At 46.3% G+C, this 16,468-nt stretch overlaps 1 protein-coding gene across 1 annotated transcript in view; it reads left to right on the plus strand.

Annotated features, from left to right (window-relative positions):
• The first annotated feature begins 3,856 nt into the window (after positions 1 to 3,856).
• The window catches only part of PRPSAP1 (phosphoribosyl pyrophosphate synthetase associated protein 1), a 28,256-nt gene continuing 15,644 nt past the window's right edge, over positions 3,857 to 16,468 (plus strand). The window contains exons 1-3 of the mRNA XM_057716454.1: positions 3,857 to 4,254; positions 6,699 to 6,751; positions 9,044 to 9,110. Coding sequence (XP_057572437.1) covers positions 4,085 to 4,254; positions 6,699 to 6,751; positions 9,044 to 9,110 — 290 coding nt within the window. The 5' untranslated portion in view covers positions 3,857 to 4,084. The remainder of the gene's footprint in view (positions 4,255 to 6,698; positions 6,752 to 9,043; positions 9,111 to 16,468) is intronic.

Raw genomic sequence — 16,468 nt, forward strand, 5'->3', positions numbered from 1 at the left:
ATTTTTTTATGAAGCTTCACGTTAAAACACCATGGTTCTATAGTTCTTGATGCCAGACTAAGATTAAATGCCTAGCCTGAGGGCGCTTCCCGTGACATTCTGTGCCTAGATCCCAGCCTCCTCTTTCCACGCCTGAGCCAATCTGGGAGGGCAGCTGTTTCTCATAAGCAGCCCCCCCAAGGTTATCCCAAATTCATCTTTTATGGCCCTTCTTCCCTATCTTACCAGTGGAGAAATAAGGTAAGTTTGTAGGAACTTAGAAACTGAGGCTTGGTGAATACTTCCAATCTTAAATTTTGTGATTTCTCCTCAGAGAAATTGATTATTAATCCTTGTGAGAGACCCACAGCAGGGAGGAGAAGGTGGGAGGGCTTCCAGAGGTTTTGGAAGGTAGAATACACAAAACTTGTTACCCCATTCTAGAATCCCCTTCCTCCATTCTTTTTTCTACTTTTTTCCCTCTGTGGTAGCAAGAAGAACAGTCCCCCAAAGCTGTTGACTTCCAGATCCCTTTGTTGATGAAAATTATCAATAAACAATCTATACTAGGAATAGAAAAGAGGTTTTTTTTTAATCTTCGTATTTTATTTATTTATTTATTTGACTGAGTTGGGTCTTTGTTGCTGCACACGGGCTTTCTCTAGTTGTGGTGTGGGGGCTACTCTTCGTTGCAGGGCACGGGCTTCTCAGTGTGGTGGCTTCTCTTGTTGCAGAGCACAGGCTGTAGGCGCACAGGCTTCAGTAGTTGTGGCAGAGGGGCTCAACAGTTGTGGCTCATGGGCTTAGTTGCTCCGCAGCATGTGGGATCTTCCCGGACCAGGGCTCAAACCCGTGTCCCCTGCATTGGCAGGTGGATTCTTAACCACTGCGCCACCAGGGAAATCCTAGAAAAGAGTTTTATTTGCCCCAAACGGAGGACTGTAGCCTGGAAGACAGCCTCCCAGATAACTGAGGAACTGCTCCAGAGAAGTGTGGTTTTCAGCACAGTTTTATGTCTTGTCAGAACAAAGAACATGAAACAAGTCAGGGAGACATTCCTTCAAGATTTCAAAAAAACAAAACAAAGCAGACCAGTATGTACACGAGTCAGTATGGCCTTGGCGCCTGGGAAGGGAGGGAGTCTTATCATTGGAGGAGAACGAGCATTGCAGCTGGTGTCCCAGGAAAGGAGACATTTAATCTTTTTCTTTTTTTGGGGCCATGCTGCGAGGCTTGTGGGATCTTAGTTATCCAACCAGGGGTTGAACCCAGGCAGTCAGCAGTGAAAGCACGGAGTCCTAACCACTAGACCGCCAGGGAATCCCCTAATCTTTATTTCTAACTCCTTAATTCTTTACTCCTGGTCAGTGCTCCCTTTTCTTAAGTAATTAAAGCAGATGTATAATATATGTTTGATAGGTCACAGACAGGCCATTTTAATTAGTATAAAATTCATCTTAACTCATGAATAAGCCAGAATGACTTCCCATACCTCAATGTGTGAAAATTTCTTTTATCACCCCACCCCGAACCTGTGAATGGATTACTTTACATGGTAAACGTGACCTCACAGATGAGGAGTTTAGGTCCCTGATATGGGGAGATTTTACTGGCTTATCCACTTGGGTGCAAAGTAATCATGAGTCTTCCTTTATAAGAGGGAGGCAGGAGTGTCAGAGTGGATAAAAATATGTGAATGGAAGCAAAGATCAGAGAGAGAGAGAGAGAGATTTGAAGATGCTAGGCTGCTGGTTTTAAAAATGGAGGATGGGGACCACTGGCCAAAGAGAGAAGTGGCCTCAAGAGAGGAAAAGGCCAGGAAGTGGATTCTCTTCCGGAACCTTCAGAAGGAAATCAGCCTGTCAACACTTTGATTTTAGGAACTTTGACCTCCAGAACTGTATGATCATGTAAGTTTGTGTTGTTTTAAGCCACTTTGTGGTAATTTGTTATCACAGCAACAGGAAACAAATACAACTTCTAATATACATATAATTTACTCAATTATTATGTTTATTTTTCAATTGCTCTCCCCCTGCTAGGTGTACCTCTCCAGGGCGGGAATATGCATAGATGGAGAAAGCGAGGGAAAGGAAAGAGTCAAGGATTCTCCTGGAATTTATTGACTGGGAACCTCATGTTATGTTTACTCACACAGGGGATAGAGGAGCAGGTGCAGTTTGGAGAGAACTGAGAAAATGAAAATGGGTTTAGTTTGGGGCATATTAACGTTTGAGGGGTTATGTGGAAGATATATATATATATATGGAAAATGGGAAGTAGTTTCCTTTAGTTTTTTTTTTTTTAAATAAATTTATTTATTTATTTATTTTTGGCTGCTTTGGGTCTTCGTTGCTGTGTGTGGGTTTTCTCTAGTTGTGGCGCGTGGGCTTCTCAGTGTGGTGGCTTCTCTTGTTGCAGAGCACAGGCCCTAGCCTCTTGCGCTTCAGTAGTTGTAGCACACAGGCTCAGCAGCTGTGGCACACGGGCTTAGTTGCTCTGTGGCATGTGGGATCCTGCCGGCCCAGGGATAGAACCCATGTCCCCTGAATTATTGGCAGGCAGATTCTTAACCACTGCATCACCAGGGAAGTCCTTCCTTTAGTTTTAGAAGGTAACATGGCTTATGGCTGGGTTCATCCACTGAATGAACCCAGCACAGGTAAATAATTTGATCTAAGCTATTTACCCCATAGCCCATTTGCTTTTTCCCTTTCCTTCTTTCTTTTCCCTTTCTTTCTTTTCTTTCTTTCTTTTTCTTTTTCAACCGCTCTATGAGAGAGGGGGGTGGGTGCGGCAGTAATTCTGGAGAACCAGCTGGAATGTGGGTCAGGCTGCTACAGGCCCTGGGGCAGTTCAATTTCCAAATCCTGAAGCTTCAGGCTCGTGAGCCTTCAAGACACAAGAGTCACAATCAATTGCTCCCTCAGGCCCAATGTCACAACAGGCAGAGTCCTCAGAAGATGGAGAAGCACGAGATCAGCCTCCTCCTCAATCCTGGGGCAACTGATAACTAGTGACTCAAATGCTTCCCTGCGCTTTACTTTCTTCTGGGACCTTATTCAACAGGTCTTGATTGTGTGCCTCTGGAACCCACAACACTGCCCTGGACACTGGGAAACAGGAAGCACTAAGTGATACACGATCTTGCCCTAAGAGGACTTACATCCTAGTTAGGAAGACAGATGTTCACAAACTTAAATTAAAAGAAGGAGTTATACACGGTGCCATGCATGGTACTGTCCAGCGGGCGAGGGCGGCTTACTGCTGTTGAAGTATTTAGAAAGACTCAGTGGAGCAGAGGTCACGTGAGTGTCTTCTAGGGACGAGAGCACGTAGAAGGGGAGGAATAACGGCTTTTCTGATCGAGAGCAAAGAGTGGCAGGAGTGCCTCGACTCGATCAGAGAGCCTTGTGCAGATGCAAGCTTGGAGTCTGGGGAATAAAGCCCAGGTTCAGGACTGCAGCATCTTTTGAGCTTGTTAGTATCCCAGGCGACCAGCTGGCAATAACCCCGCCCTCCACTTTTCAAAGCCGTGCCAGCCCAGCGCATGCGCCTCGTACGGCTCTGGCGCTGTGTTACCATAGAGGCGTAGAGCTAGACCGTCAGCCACCTCGGAGGCAGACATTTTGGATACTGGCAGAAAAGTTGGGAAGGCTGGCACCGCTACCAAGTCAGGATGCACCGCTCAAACACATGAGAGCAAACGAACTTCCTTGGAGCGACAAGATCAACCGGGGAAGCGAATCCGTGATGCTTCTCTCGGAAAAATAAGCTTGTAGAGAGTTGCCCACCGCCTTGCCCTCACCGGAGATGGCGGCTGTACGGGCGCTCTAGCCGCCCCTTTCGGATTCCCAGAGGGGGCGGTGCCCTCGCCGCTGGCTCTGAGGTGGCTGCGGCGCAGGTCCGGGCGAGCTCCGGTGGCGCCAGAATCCTTAGCGGCCTTCGGTGCGGGGAGGGTGGGGGTCCCGGGCCTCTCCGCTCCTGTGCCCCGCGCCGGGCTTCTCGGCGCCTTCCCCAGCCGGGCCTCGCGGCCGCCTCGCCGACAGCGCTCCCCGGTGCAGCCCCTCGCGGGCCGGCTGTAACTGCGCCCCCGGGCCGGACGATGCCCAAGAAGCTGCTGCTGCTGCCCCCGCTCTGCGTGTCCTCCGCTTTCCGCGCCCCGCGAGCCTGCCCCGCCGCCCGCCCGGCCATGAACGCCGCCCGCACCGGCTACCGAGTCTTCTCGGCCAACTCCACGGCCGCCTGCACCGAGCTGGCCAAGCGCATCACCGAGTAAGGGGCGGGGGCCGGGGACGTCCCGGGGGCCCCTCCCGGGAGACAGTCCTTGCTCCTCTTCGCCTCCACGTCCTCCGACCCGGGCGAGGGGTCGTGTGGCCCCACCGTCCTGCCCCTGGGGGAGGGAGTCGCAGAATCCTGCAGTGTCAGGGTTGGACGAACCCTTGGAGGTGACAGTAGACCCCCGAAACCACCTCACCCACCCACCCCCACCCCCCATTCTGTAGCTGGAAAACGTTCGGCAGACTCTTACTGGCTTCTCTCCACCCGCGGGTCCTTGGACCCCTCACCCTGCGGTCGGCTCCCGACTCCCACTTCCCAGGCGGTGGTGAGGATTCTGTAAGCCCCGAATTAGCGCCTTGGAGAGAGGGGCTGTGGGTTTGGCTCCCCTTCCCACGGTTGGAGATGGCCTCTGAATCTGGGCATCGCCATCCCCCCGTCTCCCCCAGGAGACGGAGGACCGCGCGTAGTTGCAACACCGGGGACGGGACGGGGCAGGTGCAGTAGGTGGGGGCGGCAGGAGGGCCTTGCAGTTGGAAGGCCGCCCGAGGCGCACGGTGCGCCGACGGAAGCAGAGGGGTAGGGGAGGGCGGTGAGAACTAGGCAACCCTAGAGGAGCGGATTTGTCGGAGTTGGTGATGGAAACGACAGGTCTAACCGTATTCTGTAAGTCAGTTAGATTCCATCAGTCTGAGTCTTTGCCTTTCCGTGTCTTTTTCACCTAAGGAAGCCTCTGGCCTCGAGTGGCCTTTGGGATCGAGCTGCCTTCCCAGTCTTGCCCCTGGGCAAGAGACGTCTGATTTTCCTGAATTTCGGTGGTAAAATAGGGATAGTTCCATCTGTTGGGTCCAGAACATCGTGAGCATGAACAAGTCAACGTAGATCAAGCATCTAGCAGAGCAGGGGCTCAGAGTGGCCCTCTAACACACGCTTCCTAAATGGCCTCCTTTCTAATTGGCTCTTGTGGAGAATCCCAGAGCCTAATGTAAAGGAAAAGCTTTATAAGCTCTTTGCAGATAAACTTGTTACAAGATAAGCTTGTTTTTTTTAACTTTTAAAGTCATTTTCACATTCTAAACAACTTACATTAGAGTTCTGTGGGTCTTTTAGAGTTGAAAAATAATGGCATGAATACATTTTAAATTCTAGATGAAAATGTAGAAGAAAGGGGAAACTTTAGTTATATTTCCTCAGTAATGCCTATGTTCATTTCAGCTGGAGTTTTAAAGATTAGAAGAGCGTCAAAAAAACAAACAATCCTTTTGCATTCTACTACCTAGTTTCTATTTCTGACCGCTGATTATTTGTCTTTCTTTTTGAGGCCAACTAAAATACTAATTTTAAATATAAAGGTTGTATTTGTTTATTTTGGGTCACATTTACCACGGTGACCTTGCTAAGAGGAAGCAGAGGGAGGAGGGCAGATCTAAGTAGTCAGTAGTTTTGCTTTTTTGTTTTTCTCTTTTGTTCTTGAAAAGTCTGTTCCAGAAAGATTTTAAGTTTTAACCATTTTAAGTGTGCAGTTCACAGGCATTAAGTACATTCACAATGTTGTGTGATTGTCACCACTATTTCCTTTTCAGATCTTTTCCATCCTTTCAAACAGAAACTCCTTACCCTTTAAGCACTGGCTCCGCATTCCCCGCCCTCTCAGCCCCTGGTAACCTCTGTTCTGCTTTCTGTGACTGAATGTGCCTGTTCTAGGTACCTCCTATACATGGAATCATGCAATATTTGTGCTTTTGTGTCTGACTTATTTTACTTGGAATCATTTTATCAAGGTTCATCCAGCATGTACCAGAATTTCATTCCTTTTCTTTTAAGGCTGAATAATATTCCATTGTATACTTGGGCCAAGTGTTTCTGAACAGATTCCACCCTTATATCATTTCACTCATAAAAATGGTAATGCTGATAACTAAAAACAAACAAAAACCTACCATTAATTCCTTGATATCTAGCATCTAGTCCTTGTGCATATTTCCTAGATTGTCTCAGAAATGGGTTTTTGCACTTGGTTATGTAATCGGGATCCAAACAAGATTCACGCAGTGTTTGATTACCGGCACTGAAGTCTGTAATGCTTTTGACAATTGAGGCGTTTCTCTTTGGCTTGTGTTTTTGGAATTATTGCTGGTAACCACATATTTGTTGGCATTGATCTTCCAAGACAATTATTATTCAAAAAAGTATGGGACTAGACATTAAACGGTGGTTGTGGGCTCTTCCCAGTGAAGTGTGTTACAGGATGGTGAGCTCTGGAAGCTGCTTGTGGAGTGACAGCAGATTTTTAGTTCTTAATGAATTAAATTTTTTTTTTGTAAAATAATGCTGGTGCAGTTATTGTAGTCTTTTTGTTAAACACATGCCTATCAAGTGGAGTTTTTTTTAAAAAGCCTTCTTAATTGCCTCCCCCCCACCCCCCCCCCCCGCCCCACCAGGCGTCTTGGCGCTGAATTGGGAAAGTCTGTGGTTTATCAAGAGACCAATGGAGGTAAGTTAAACTTATTTCTCAAGCATCCTTTGTTCTCTAAACTCCGTTTAATCGGCTGGCCTGTTTTTAAAAGGCGAATGTTACTGGTGTTTAACACAGAAATGCGTTTCTCTTTAATAGTTGGGGTAGAAGGCATTCTGTACTTCCCTCTAAACCTTGATTTCTTTGTCTCCTCCTTAAAAGTCCCCTTTCCTCCTGTTCCAAGATAATGCAAATATCTTGTCATTTTAGAATGAAAAAAAGGAACGATGGTAGGGAGTAACTTTTCTTTTTCCTTATTGTGCTGTATTTGATAAATGCTTTTTACATTTATTTGTCTCATTAAGTCATCAAATGGCATTAAGTACAGTCGGTACTAGATAGCAATGACTTGTTTAAAAACCCTGTTTGAGTTAGTTTTATCTCTCATTTTTTCTCAAGTCTTGTCGATGCGCACCCTGGGCTGGTCACCCACTTTTGCTGCCGTCTGGGTTTCTGGGCGGAGCTGGGACATTAAATGATATTGCTTGAAGGCACTTTGTCGAAAGCCAGTGTCCCAGCAATGCAGCAGCATCAGAAATGCCCTGATGGATTCAGAGTGTAATGCCATCACTCATTGTGAAGACAAGTTCGTATAAAAACAATTTGGAATTATTTTTGTAAAGTTGAAAGCCTTGGATTCATGTTTCTGTGCTTGCTTTTCTCTTTCCAAGGTATAACTGCCTATGGCATAACTAGCTCCATAGGAGGTAATTAAGACAAAATTGGTGTTTGGGGAGCTAAAAAAGCAAAGTATTGGAAGAAGGAAAGATAGTTTAATGGAAAGCACATGTTCCCGGGGTGAGTGTAAGTTACATGTGTGTTACAGTTAACCCCCAGAAACCCTTCATCCAGCTTCCACACTCACAACTTTTAACTTGGTGACTTTAGAAACTTCCCTGCCAGGGCAAGTCAGGAGATGTTGGTATTTAAGAACCTGAAGATGAGTGCAGATAGGTGAGATCTATTTAACAGTATTTAACAATAACAAATTTAACTCATCGTGATGGCATTTGGGTTTCTCATAAATGAAGCGCTCGAGGAAAAGAGGGTGGTTTAGGGAAGACCTTTTTCTCCATCCTCCCATCACTGTTGCAGGCCTCCTAGCTCTCTCTTGTGCTGTCGAAGTAGCTTCTTAACGGGTCTTCTTACCTCCATTTTCAGCCTCTCTGGTCTGTTCTACTCACCTCCATCAGGATATCTCCAAAATGCAGTTTAGTTACTACTGCTTAAAATTGTATAGGCCAGGGTCCAGTCTCCTTAGCAATCACGTGGGGCCCTTTGGGATCTGAGTTCTACCCATCTCTCCTGCTCCTCTTTCGTCACGCTCATCAGCACATCTTGTGTGCTCTGATTCAATAATCCACCTGACACCTGACCGCTTCTCACTGCCTCCGCTGCGGCTGCTCTGGTCCAGCCCACCATCTGTCCCTTGCCTGGACTCCTTCAAAAACAGCTGGAGTGGCTCCCCCTCAGAAGCCACTCTTGCTTTGCTACCATTTTCTTCACACAGTAGCCAGTGATCACACGAACCCTCCAGTGGCTCTCCTGTCACCCATAAAATCCAGACTCCTGTGTGGTCTGGTCCCGGTCAGCTCCCTGACCTCCTCTCTATCGCTTTCTCCACTTTCACTCTCTTTCCAGGTGCACAGTGACGGCCCCTCTGCTTGGCACACTCTGCCCCACGTCTTTGCATGTTCTGTACTCCCTTCCTTACTGCTCGTACCAGCCTGCAGTGAGGCCGTCATTCCCAGGCCTTTTCCTCCCTTCTCACGGCTGGTCTTTCTCCTGCACATTGACCTGGACAGTTTGCCAGCCTTTGGCCTCGCATTCTCTCTCCTAGGTCAGTCTTTGTCCCTTTGGCCCAGGTCCTCCACTTTGGGACCCCAGCTCCGGGCCTGGCACAGAGGAGGCATTGGCCTTGTTAAAAGAATAATAAGGATGTTAACCTCTGGCCTTTTTATTCGCTGTATACTTTTCCCTAAACATCTTGTGTTTATTTAGTAATGCATTTTCTTTTCTGGACCCTGAGATTTTATGTAGACCTGTTTGTTGCTTTTGCCTTCTAGTCTGTTTTTGGCTTATTTTCCCCTTAGCTTGACTGTTTTTTATGTAAGTATTGTACATGTCATTCAGAGATCTATTAAGAATTTATTTTGGTGCACTAAGCATGGTGTTACAGGTTTAGGTTCACCTTTACTCCCTTCAATTGCTGCCTAGTTATTGCCCCATGAAGAGCTTCTCTTAAAACTACAGAACATTTTTATTTTTCAGAAACAAGAGTTGAAATAAAGGAATCTGTTCGTGGCCAGGATATTTTCATTATACAGACGATACCCAGGTAAGAGTTAGCACTACTTTACTTATCCCGTGTCCTCTAAAAATCTTAGTGATGTAACTTATTATCTTTTTATATGAAGAACAATTCCATTTTCTTTTTTTAATATTTATTATTTTATTTTTTAATACATTTATTTATTGGCTACGTTGGGTTTTCGTTGCTGCACACGGGCTTTCTCTGGTTGCGGCGAGCGGGGGCTGCTCTTCCTGGGGCTCCTCATTGTGGAGGCTTCTCTTGTTGCAGAGCACGAGCTCTAGGCACGTGGGCTTCAGTAGTTGTAGCACACAGGCTCAGTAGTTGTGGCTCATGGGCCTAGCTGCTCTGTGGCATGTGGGATCTTGCTGGAGCAGGGCTTGAACCCGTGTCCCCTGCATTGGCATGCGGATTCTTAATCATTGCCTCACCAGGGAAGTCCCTTCTCCAAGCTTTAAACTCCTCAAGGACAAAATATCCTACCTCCATTTGCAGGAACCTAGGCCAGTGTCTGTCCGCTCTAGTCTGCTGGAAAGCTGTTGTTGTTAAATGCAGTGCACAGCTGCTACTGGTTCGTAGCCATCGAGACAGGTTTTGCACCACCTGCTCAGTGGCCGTTTCTAGCGGGTCTCCGTCCCAGATACCGTCTACCACTCCTTCCCTCAGGGCGGGAGAACTGGCCCTGGGAGGAGCCCCGCATAGCTGAGCAGGAGCTTCCCTGTGGGGTTATCTCCTCTCAGCGCCTCACTGGGAATGCTGTGGTTACATCACGAGTATCTCTGAAACATCCAGACCTCCACGTCTTGATCAGTGTAGATTCCTGAGACCGTGTTAGTGAGGAGCACGGCACGGGGGGCCAGCAGCCCGCGGAGGCTTTACACACGTCGTGTGTGATCCTCACGCGTCAGCCATACATGGCAGCTCTTGTTGGCCTCTGTGATACTGTGATTTGTAATAAGAAGTATGTATTTGGTCTTTCTCTCCTGGCACAGAGCTCCTAAAACCCTTGGAATTTGCTAAGTGATAAGAGCAGTAAAGGTGTCTTTCGTTATTCAGAATAAGCCCCTTTCAGTTACACCTGAGTTATGTGAATGAGGTGATTTTTGGAAAGCCCCTGGATAAACACAGGATGGGGGCTGGTTGCCAGGGAAACCAACCTTGTGATCAGAGGGTTGGTACTTTCAGCCTGGCCCCCTGACCTCCAAGGACGGGAGAGGGGCTGGAAGTTGAATCAGCCGGCAGTGGCCAATGATTTGATCAGTTGTGTCTGTGTAATGAAGCTGCCATAAAAAACCAAGAGGCCTGGGTTCGGAGAGCTTCTGGATTGGTGAAGACGTGGAGGTGCTAGGAGCCTGGTGCACCCAGAAGGGGCCTGGAAGCTCTGCACCCATCCCCCCTACCTCGCCCTGTGCACCTCCCCCATCTGGCTGTTCCTGAGTTACATTCTTTATAATAACCTAGTAATCTAATGAGTAAACTGTTTTCCTGAGTCTTTTCATTTATTTACTCCTGCTATGCAGCATGGGAGATCTTAGTTCTCCAACCAGGGATCTAACCCGTGCCCCCTGCAGTGGAAGCATGGAGGCCTCACCACTGGACCGCCAGGGAATTCCCTGAGTTGTTTTTTTTTTTTTTTTAATTTGCTCTAGCAAATTAATCGGAGCTGAGGAGGGGGTCATGGGAACCACTGATTTATAGCAGATTGGTCAGGAACACAGGTGATGGCCTGGACTTGCCCATGTCTAAAGTGAGGGAGAGGGCAGTTTTGTGGGGCCCTTACCCTTTGGGATCTGATGCTTTGTCCAGGTAGAGAGTGTCAGAACTGAGTTGAATTATAGGACACCCAGCTGGTGTCCCGAGATTCCAAGAATTCCGTAGATGTGGGGAAAAAAACCCCACATTTGGTGACCGGAAGTATTCAGTGTTGTGAATGTACAGAGAAGGGAGATACTGTTTTTCCCTATAGCCCCCTGTGAAGGGATTGAAAAAACTGGGTCTGAAGGAAACTGAGGACCACAGGGTCACAGAGTGAGTAATTTGAACCAGAGTATAACAGAGTTTCCCTGTACACTGGTAACTGGTAGATACTAAGTATTTTATTTTTAATACTTTTTTCTGATTATAAGAATAATGTTCATCTGTAAAAACACAGGCAGTATAGAAACATGTATCAGAAAATAAAAATTCCCAGCCCTCATCCACCCCCAGTCTTTTAAGATAAGTACTTTAAATAGGTGTTTGCTCCTCTCTGATAGGTGCATGCAAATTTAGGCTCCATAATTCAGGTGACCCTCAAGACCAAAATAAAAATAAGTTTAATTTATTGTCATGGTTCAAGTTTCGAAAGGGTGTACAGTGAGGCCTGGCTCTGCCCTCAGCCACCCTGCGGCCCTCCCTGGATACGGCAAATGTTACCAGGTTCTTGGGCATTCTTTCAGAGAGACTGCGTGCCCAAGCAGTTGCTTATATGTTTTTTCTTAATTTGTACTTAAAAGGAGTCTAATACACTTCACTGAACTTTTAAAAATAAAGCAACATACTATATCAATACAGAAAGAGCTGCCTTATCTTTTAAAGATCCTTATTTTAAAACAATCACAAAGTTACAGAAGACTTGCCTGTGCGGTGCAGCCACTTTCGATAGAGTTGCCATCCTGGTGTGTCGCCAGCCCAAACGCTTCAGGACGTAATTCCTGCAAAGGAGGGCTTTCCCTTACGCAACCACAGTGCTGCCAACAGAATCAGGATCCCTCCCTGTCGTTGCCACCTGAGCCTCAGGACCCATCGCCGTGTCGCCTGCCATTTCCCCCACCCACCCCGCGCTCTTCCCAACACAAGGAGGCAGTTGAGGCTCAGGCAGCTCTTACTGGCCACGTGCTTTGTCTTCTGGACAGTCAGGAACCATCCCTCGGTCTTTCCTTGACTTTCGGAATTTTGGCACTTTTGAAGACGTTGACGCTTTGGCCAGTTTATTTTGTCAAATGACTCTCAGTTTACGTTTGTCGTATCTCATTATGGTGGGATTCGGTGGAGCTGTGTTCCCATCTTGTCTGTTGCAGCTTCGTAGTGTGTTCTGTGGACGCTCCGAAGCTTATTCAGCCCGTCACACGTGCTGCGTCTCGTGCTCACCAGCCGTGGGACATCCTTTGTGTGCATCTTATTGCCTGTGTTTCGGGTGTGTCTGTATGAAGAGTCCAAGAAATGGGATTTCTGGGTGCAAGTGTCCATGTGCTTGTACTATTGATAGATGTGACTGCATCGATAGACACTTGTAATGTTTGTGGTATCGATAGATATTTCTATATTGCCCTCCACAGAGGATCTATTATTTTACGAAAATTTCCTCCAGCAGTTGTGGTTTTGTACTGTTGTCTCCTGGTGATGGGAGTGTTTTGTTGCTTTTTCTGCCCAGTGCTTTTGTTCGATGGGGGGACGGCCTGAGGCTGTATGTAGTCAGGGAGCTTTGACACTCCCTGGCGCTGCTCCCTGGCCTTCTGTGCTCATCCTGGATTTTGTTGCTGGTGAATAGCGAGGTTGCATTGTCATCACTTTTTTTTTAAGCATCTGAATTCTTGAGTTCCTAATACTAGTTTATTGAGGGAGAGAGAACAGAACCTTGACCTTTGTAGCCATAGACGGGCCAGCTTTGTCACTGCTCCTCCAGGAAATACGGCGGTCTGAGTCTAAAGGCAGTGGTGGTCAGTGAAGTCTCATAAGTCTCCCCTAGCTGAATTTATGACAGCAAAAGAATGTGTGTCATGTCAGGAATTGTTTATCTTTAAGGAATCTTAGCCTTTATTCACAGGTCTGCATCTCAGCCTGGAATTTGAGCTCTGACTTTGAACTCATCTCCAGGACAGGAGTTAACTTGGTCATGGTCAGTTGTACGCCAGCACACAAGCCGCTGTTCTCTTGGTAATTTTGTTCTGTTCCGTGAATCAGGGATCATCCCTGAGTTGGGGGAGGAACTAAGAGGTTATGACCTTGTCACGTCAGAGACCCCATTGTGTCAGATAGTCCCGGGTGCCGTTAGTGACCAAGGACTTGATGAGCTGCCTTCCCTGCTGCGTGTAGACTGCAGACGTCCAGCTCTTGGAGAGCCAGGGTGTTGACCAATCTTCATTTTAATGATGAGCTGGGATGGTCGAGGCTTTGCCGCCTATGTGAAAGTATAATCTTTTTCTATCAATTTCTCAATCATAGGATTGACTTAGCAAGACCAAATTTTTAAGTTTTTTTTTTTTTTGGAGTATAGTTGATTTACAATGTTGTGTTAGGTTCTGCTGTACAGCAAAGTGAGTCAGTTATACATATGTATATCCACATTTTTAAGATTCTGTTCCCATATAGTTCATTACAGAGTATTGAAGAGAGTTCCCTGTGCTATACAGTAGGTTCTTATTAATTATCTATATAGTAGTGTGTATATGTCAAGGACTGAATGTTTTTATAGCACATCTCTGAGGCTATCGAGTATTCTTTTCCCTTTACTTTTGAGTTCAGGAAGCAGTGAAGAGATATAATAGTAACAGCTGACTCTGCCATGGCCAGTGTGTGAAGTTGGTGATGTGTGTGAAGCTGAAGGGCTTCAGGTGGGTCATTCCATCCACACGCTGCCACCACCCTCTGAGGCATGTGTCATCATCACCCCCTTTTATGTCCTGTAACCACAGATTTCCACATTTGGGTGTCATTGTCTGCATGTTAATGCATGTAGGGCAGAGGGACAGCTATATCCATAATTTCCTTTTTGTTATAATCCATCTCCCTCCCTGGTATTAGCTCAGACTTGCTTTAACATATCATAAGCAGTATAAACTCACAGTCTATTGGCATGGCAAAATGCCACCCACTGCTAACAGCCCTGTCCTCCTGGGATCTTGAGACAGATTATGGTTAGTCTTCTTCATGCCAAGAAGTCGTGCTTTAATTCTTGGTTTCCATATCTTATGGTAACCGAGAATGCAGTAGAAATACTTAATACATGCAATCTAGAGTGATCCCAGGGCAGTAACATAGACAGAGCTTTACAATGTGCAGGTGTTTTCCAGGGAAAGGACAAAATAAACATGGAAAAATGAGTTGGTTAATGGCTAATTGGGAAACATTTGTAGTTTTTTTTTCTCCACTCGTGCTTAGGATATTCGAAAATTTGACCAAAGGAAGAGGTAGGGAGCTTGGAGTTGCAGCAGAGAGAGTGAATCTTGTAGAATAACCGTGACAACAGTTTTACCTGCTTACCATAGGGCAAGGTGTTTCTTCGAAGAAGCAGCACAGCTATACATGGTGCTTTTGAAACCAGAACCCTGTCCTGAATATGGTGCAGTTCCCTTGTGTGTACTTGTTTTGAGATTATTTAGCAGCCACTGTTGTCTTCCCTGTAGTTCAATTGGGTGGTATCAAAGCAAAAACATCCTCACCTGGCAGTTCCTGTATCTTTAGGATGATGGGGATGGGAGAAGAAAAATTTGGAGAAAGGACAAAGAGAATGTGTGTGTATATCCCAATAAACTATTTTATTGCTAGACTACAGAATATTTTAGTGACAATTAAATTTAGTTAATTTCGCAGGGAATTTAGTTTTTTAGTACCATCTGCTATAAATGGTTATATAGATTGTCAACTGAAGCAAAGCGCACAACCTAAAAGTTTGTTTTATTTGGAGACTTTGTTAATGCATGTAGGATAGAGAGACAGCTATATCCATAATTTCCTTTTCATTGAAATTATTCCTTAGATATGCTGAAGATGATAGCCTGGAGCCAGCCACTCAGCTGACTCTGAGGAGCAGCTCAGAAGAGGTAAGGGAGGAGGCAGGATGTGAGTTTTTTGCTGGGAGAAAAACCAGTAGTGGAACCTCAAAAGATTACTGCTGATCACAGAGAACAGACATCTCAAGTTAATGATTTTAGTGCTTTTCTGTACTTGGGAAGATGCAAGGATGTGGGTCATTGAAGTTATTCCTTAGATATGCATCTTCATATCTAGGGCCGTATCCAAGGCGCAGAATGCTGCTAGGTTTCCTCCATCCCGAATTCCCCTCAGGGCTTTCCTTTGGCTGCGGTGGCAAGTGGCTCAATCCTGGTGGAACTGGGCTGGCAGGCAGCATCCTTTGTTTACTGGGATGGCAGGGAACATCCCTTCATGCACAAGACGAAGGAATGTATCTTATAGATTTTTCTGTTGAGGAGGAGAGGATGTTACCTAAAGTAATAAGGCTGATTTTAGACAAGACGCAGCTGAGACATTGAAATGAGTTCAGTCACTTTTAGAGCCGATGTCCTGAGATATAATATACACCTCTTTTTGGTGCTGTTGTAACTCATCTTCTGGATGTCACTTAGGAAGGGCCAGATGGAAGCGATGTACAGGGCCAGGTATGCGGGAAGGGGCACGAAGCTTTCATACCTTTCATACCGCTGTCCCCACCTCTCCAAGTGGTCTCCTGCGCAGAAGCTCTCGGAGCCCCTCCTTTGGGGTTTTTACTGAGGCTTCATTACATACATATGATTGATTAAATCATTAGCCTTTGGCGATTGATTCAACCTCCAGAGGTCCTGGGGGTGGGACCGAAATGTCAACCCCTCTGATCACGTGGTTTGTCTCCCTGGCAACCAGTCCCCTCCTTTAGGTGTGGTCCAAAAGTCATCTCCTTCACAGAACTAAGGACACCTTGATTCCTCTCGAGGCTTAGGAAGTTCCAAAGGTTTTAGGAAGGAGCTTGGTGCCAGAAATAGGAAGCAAATACATATTTCTTACTATAAATTGCAGTATCACGGGGTGCTTCCAAATACACTGAGCATTGGAACTAGATAAAATAGATATGAAGCTTACAAAGTGTTTTTTGAAGGACGGTTTTCATGTTTTATGTTACAAGTTCTAGTATGTTAATGTAACATAAGAAGACTGATTAAAAGAACATTACAGGGACTTCCCTGGTGGCACAGTGGTTAAGAATCCGCCTGCCAATGCAGGGGACACGGGTTCGTTTCCTGGTCTGGGAAGATCCCACATGCTGTGGAGCAACTAAGCCTGTGCACCACGACTACTGAGCCTGAGCTCTAGAGCCCTTGAGCCACGACTACTGAAGCCCACGTGCCTAGAGCCCATGTTGCACAACAAGAGAAGCCACCGCAATCAGAAGTCTGTGCACTGCAACGAAGAGTAGCCCCCACTCGCTGCAACTAGAGAAAGCCTGCGCACAGCAAAGAAGACCCAACAGCCAAGAAAGAGAGAGAGAGGAAGGAAGGAAGAACATTACAGCTCATTCGCTGCGGGTGATTAATTGTTGGAGGTGGGGGTGGGGTAAATCCTACTCCATGACCCTGTTCTCAGTACTTTCCTCTGCGGTGCTGGTCTGTCTTTGCAATTTTAATTGATGTATA

The sequence above is a fragment of the Hippopotamus amphibius genome, chromosome 17 (genome assembly GCF_030028045.1).
Source record: "Hippopotamus amphibius kiboko isolate mHipAmp2 chromosome 17, mHipAmp2.hap2, whole genome shotgun sequence".
NCBI lineage: Eukaryota > Metazoa > Chordata > Mammalia > Artiodactyla > Hippopotamidae > Hippopotamus > Hippopotamus amphibius.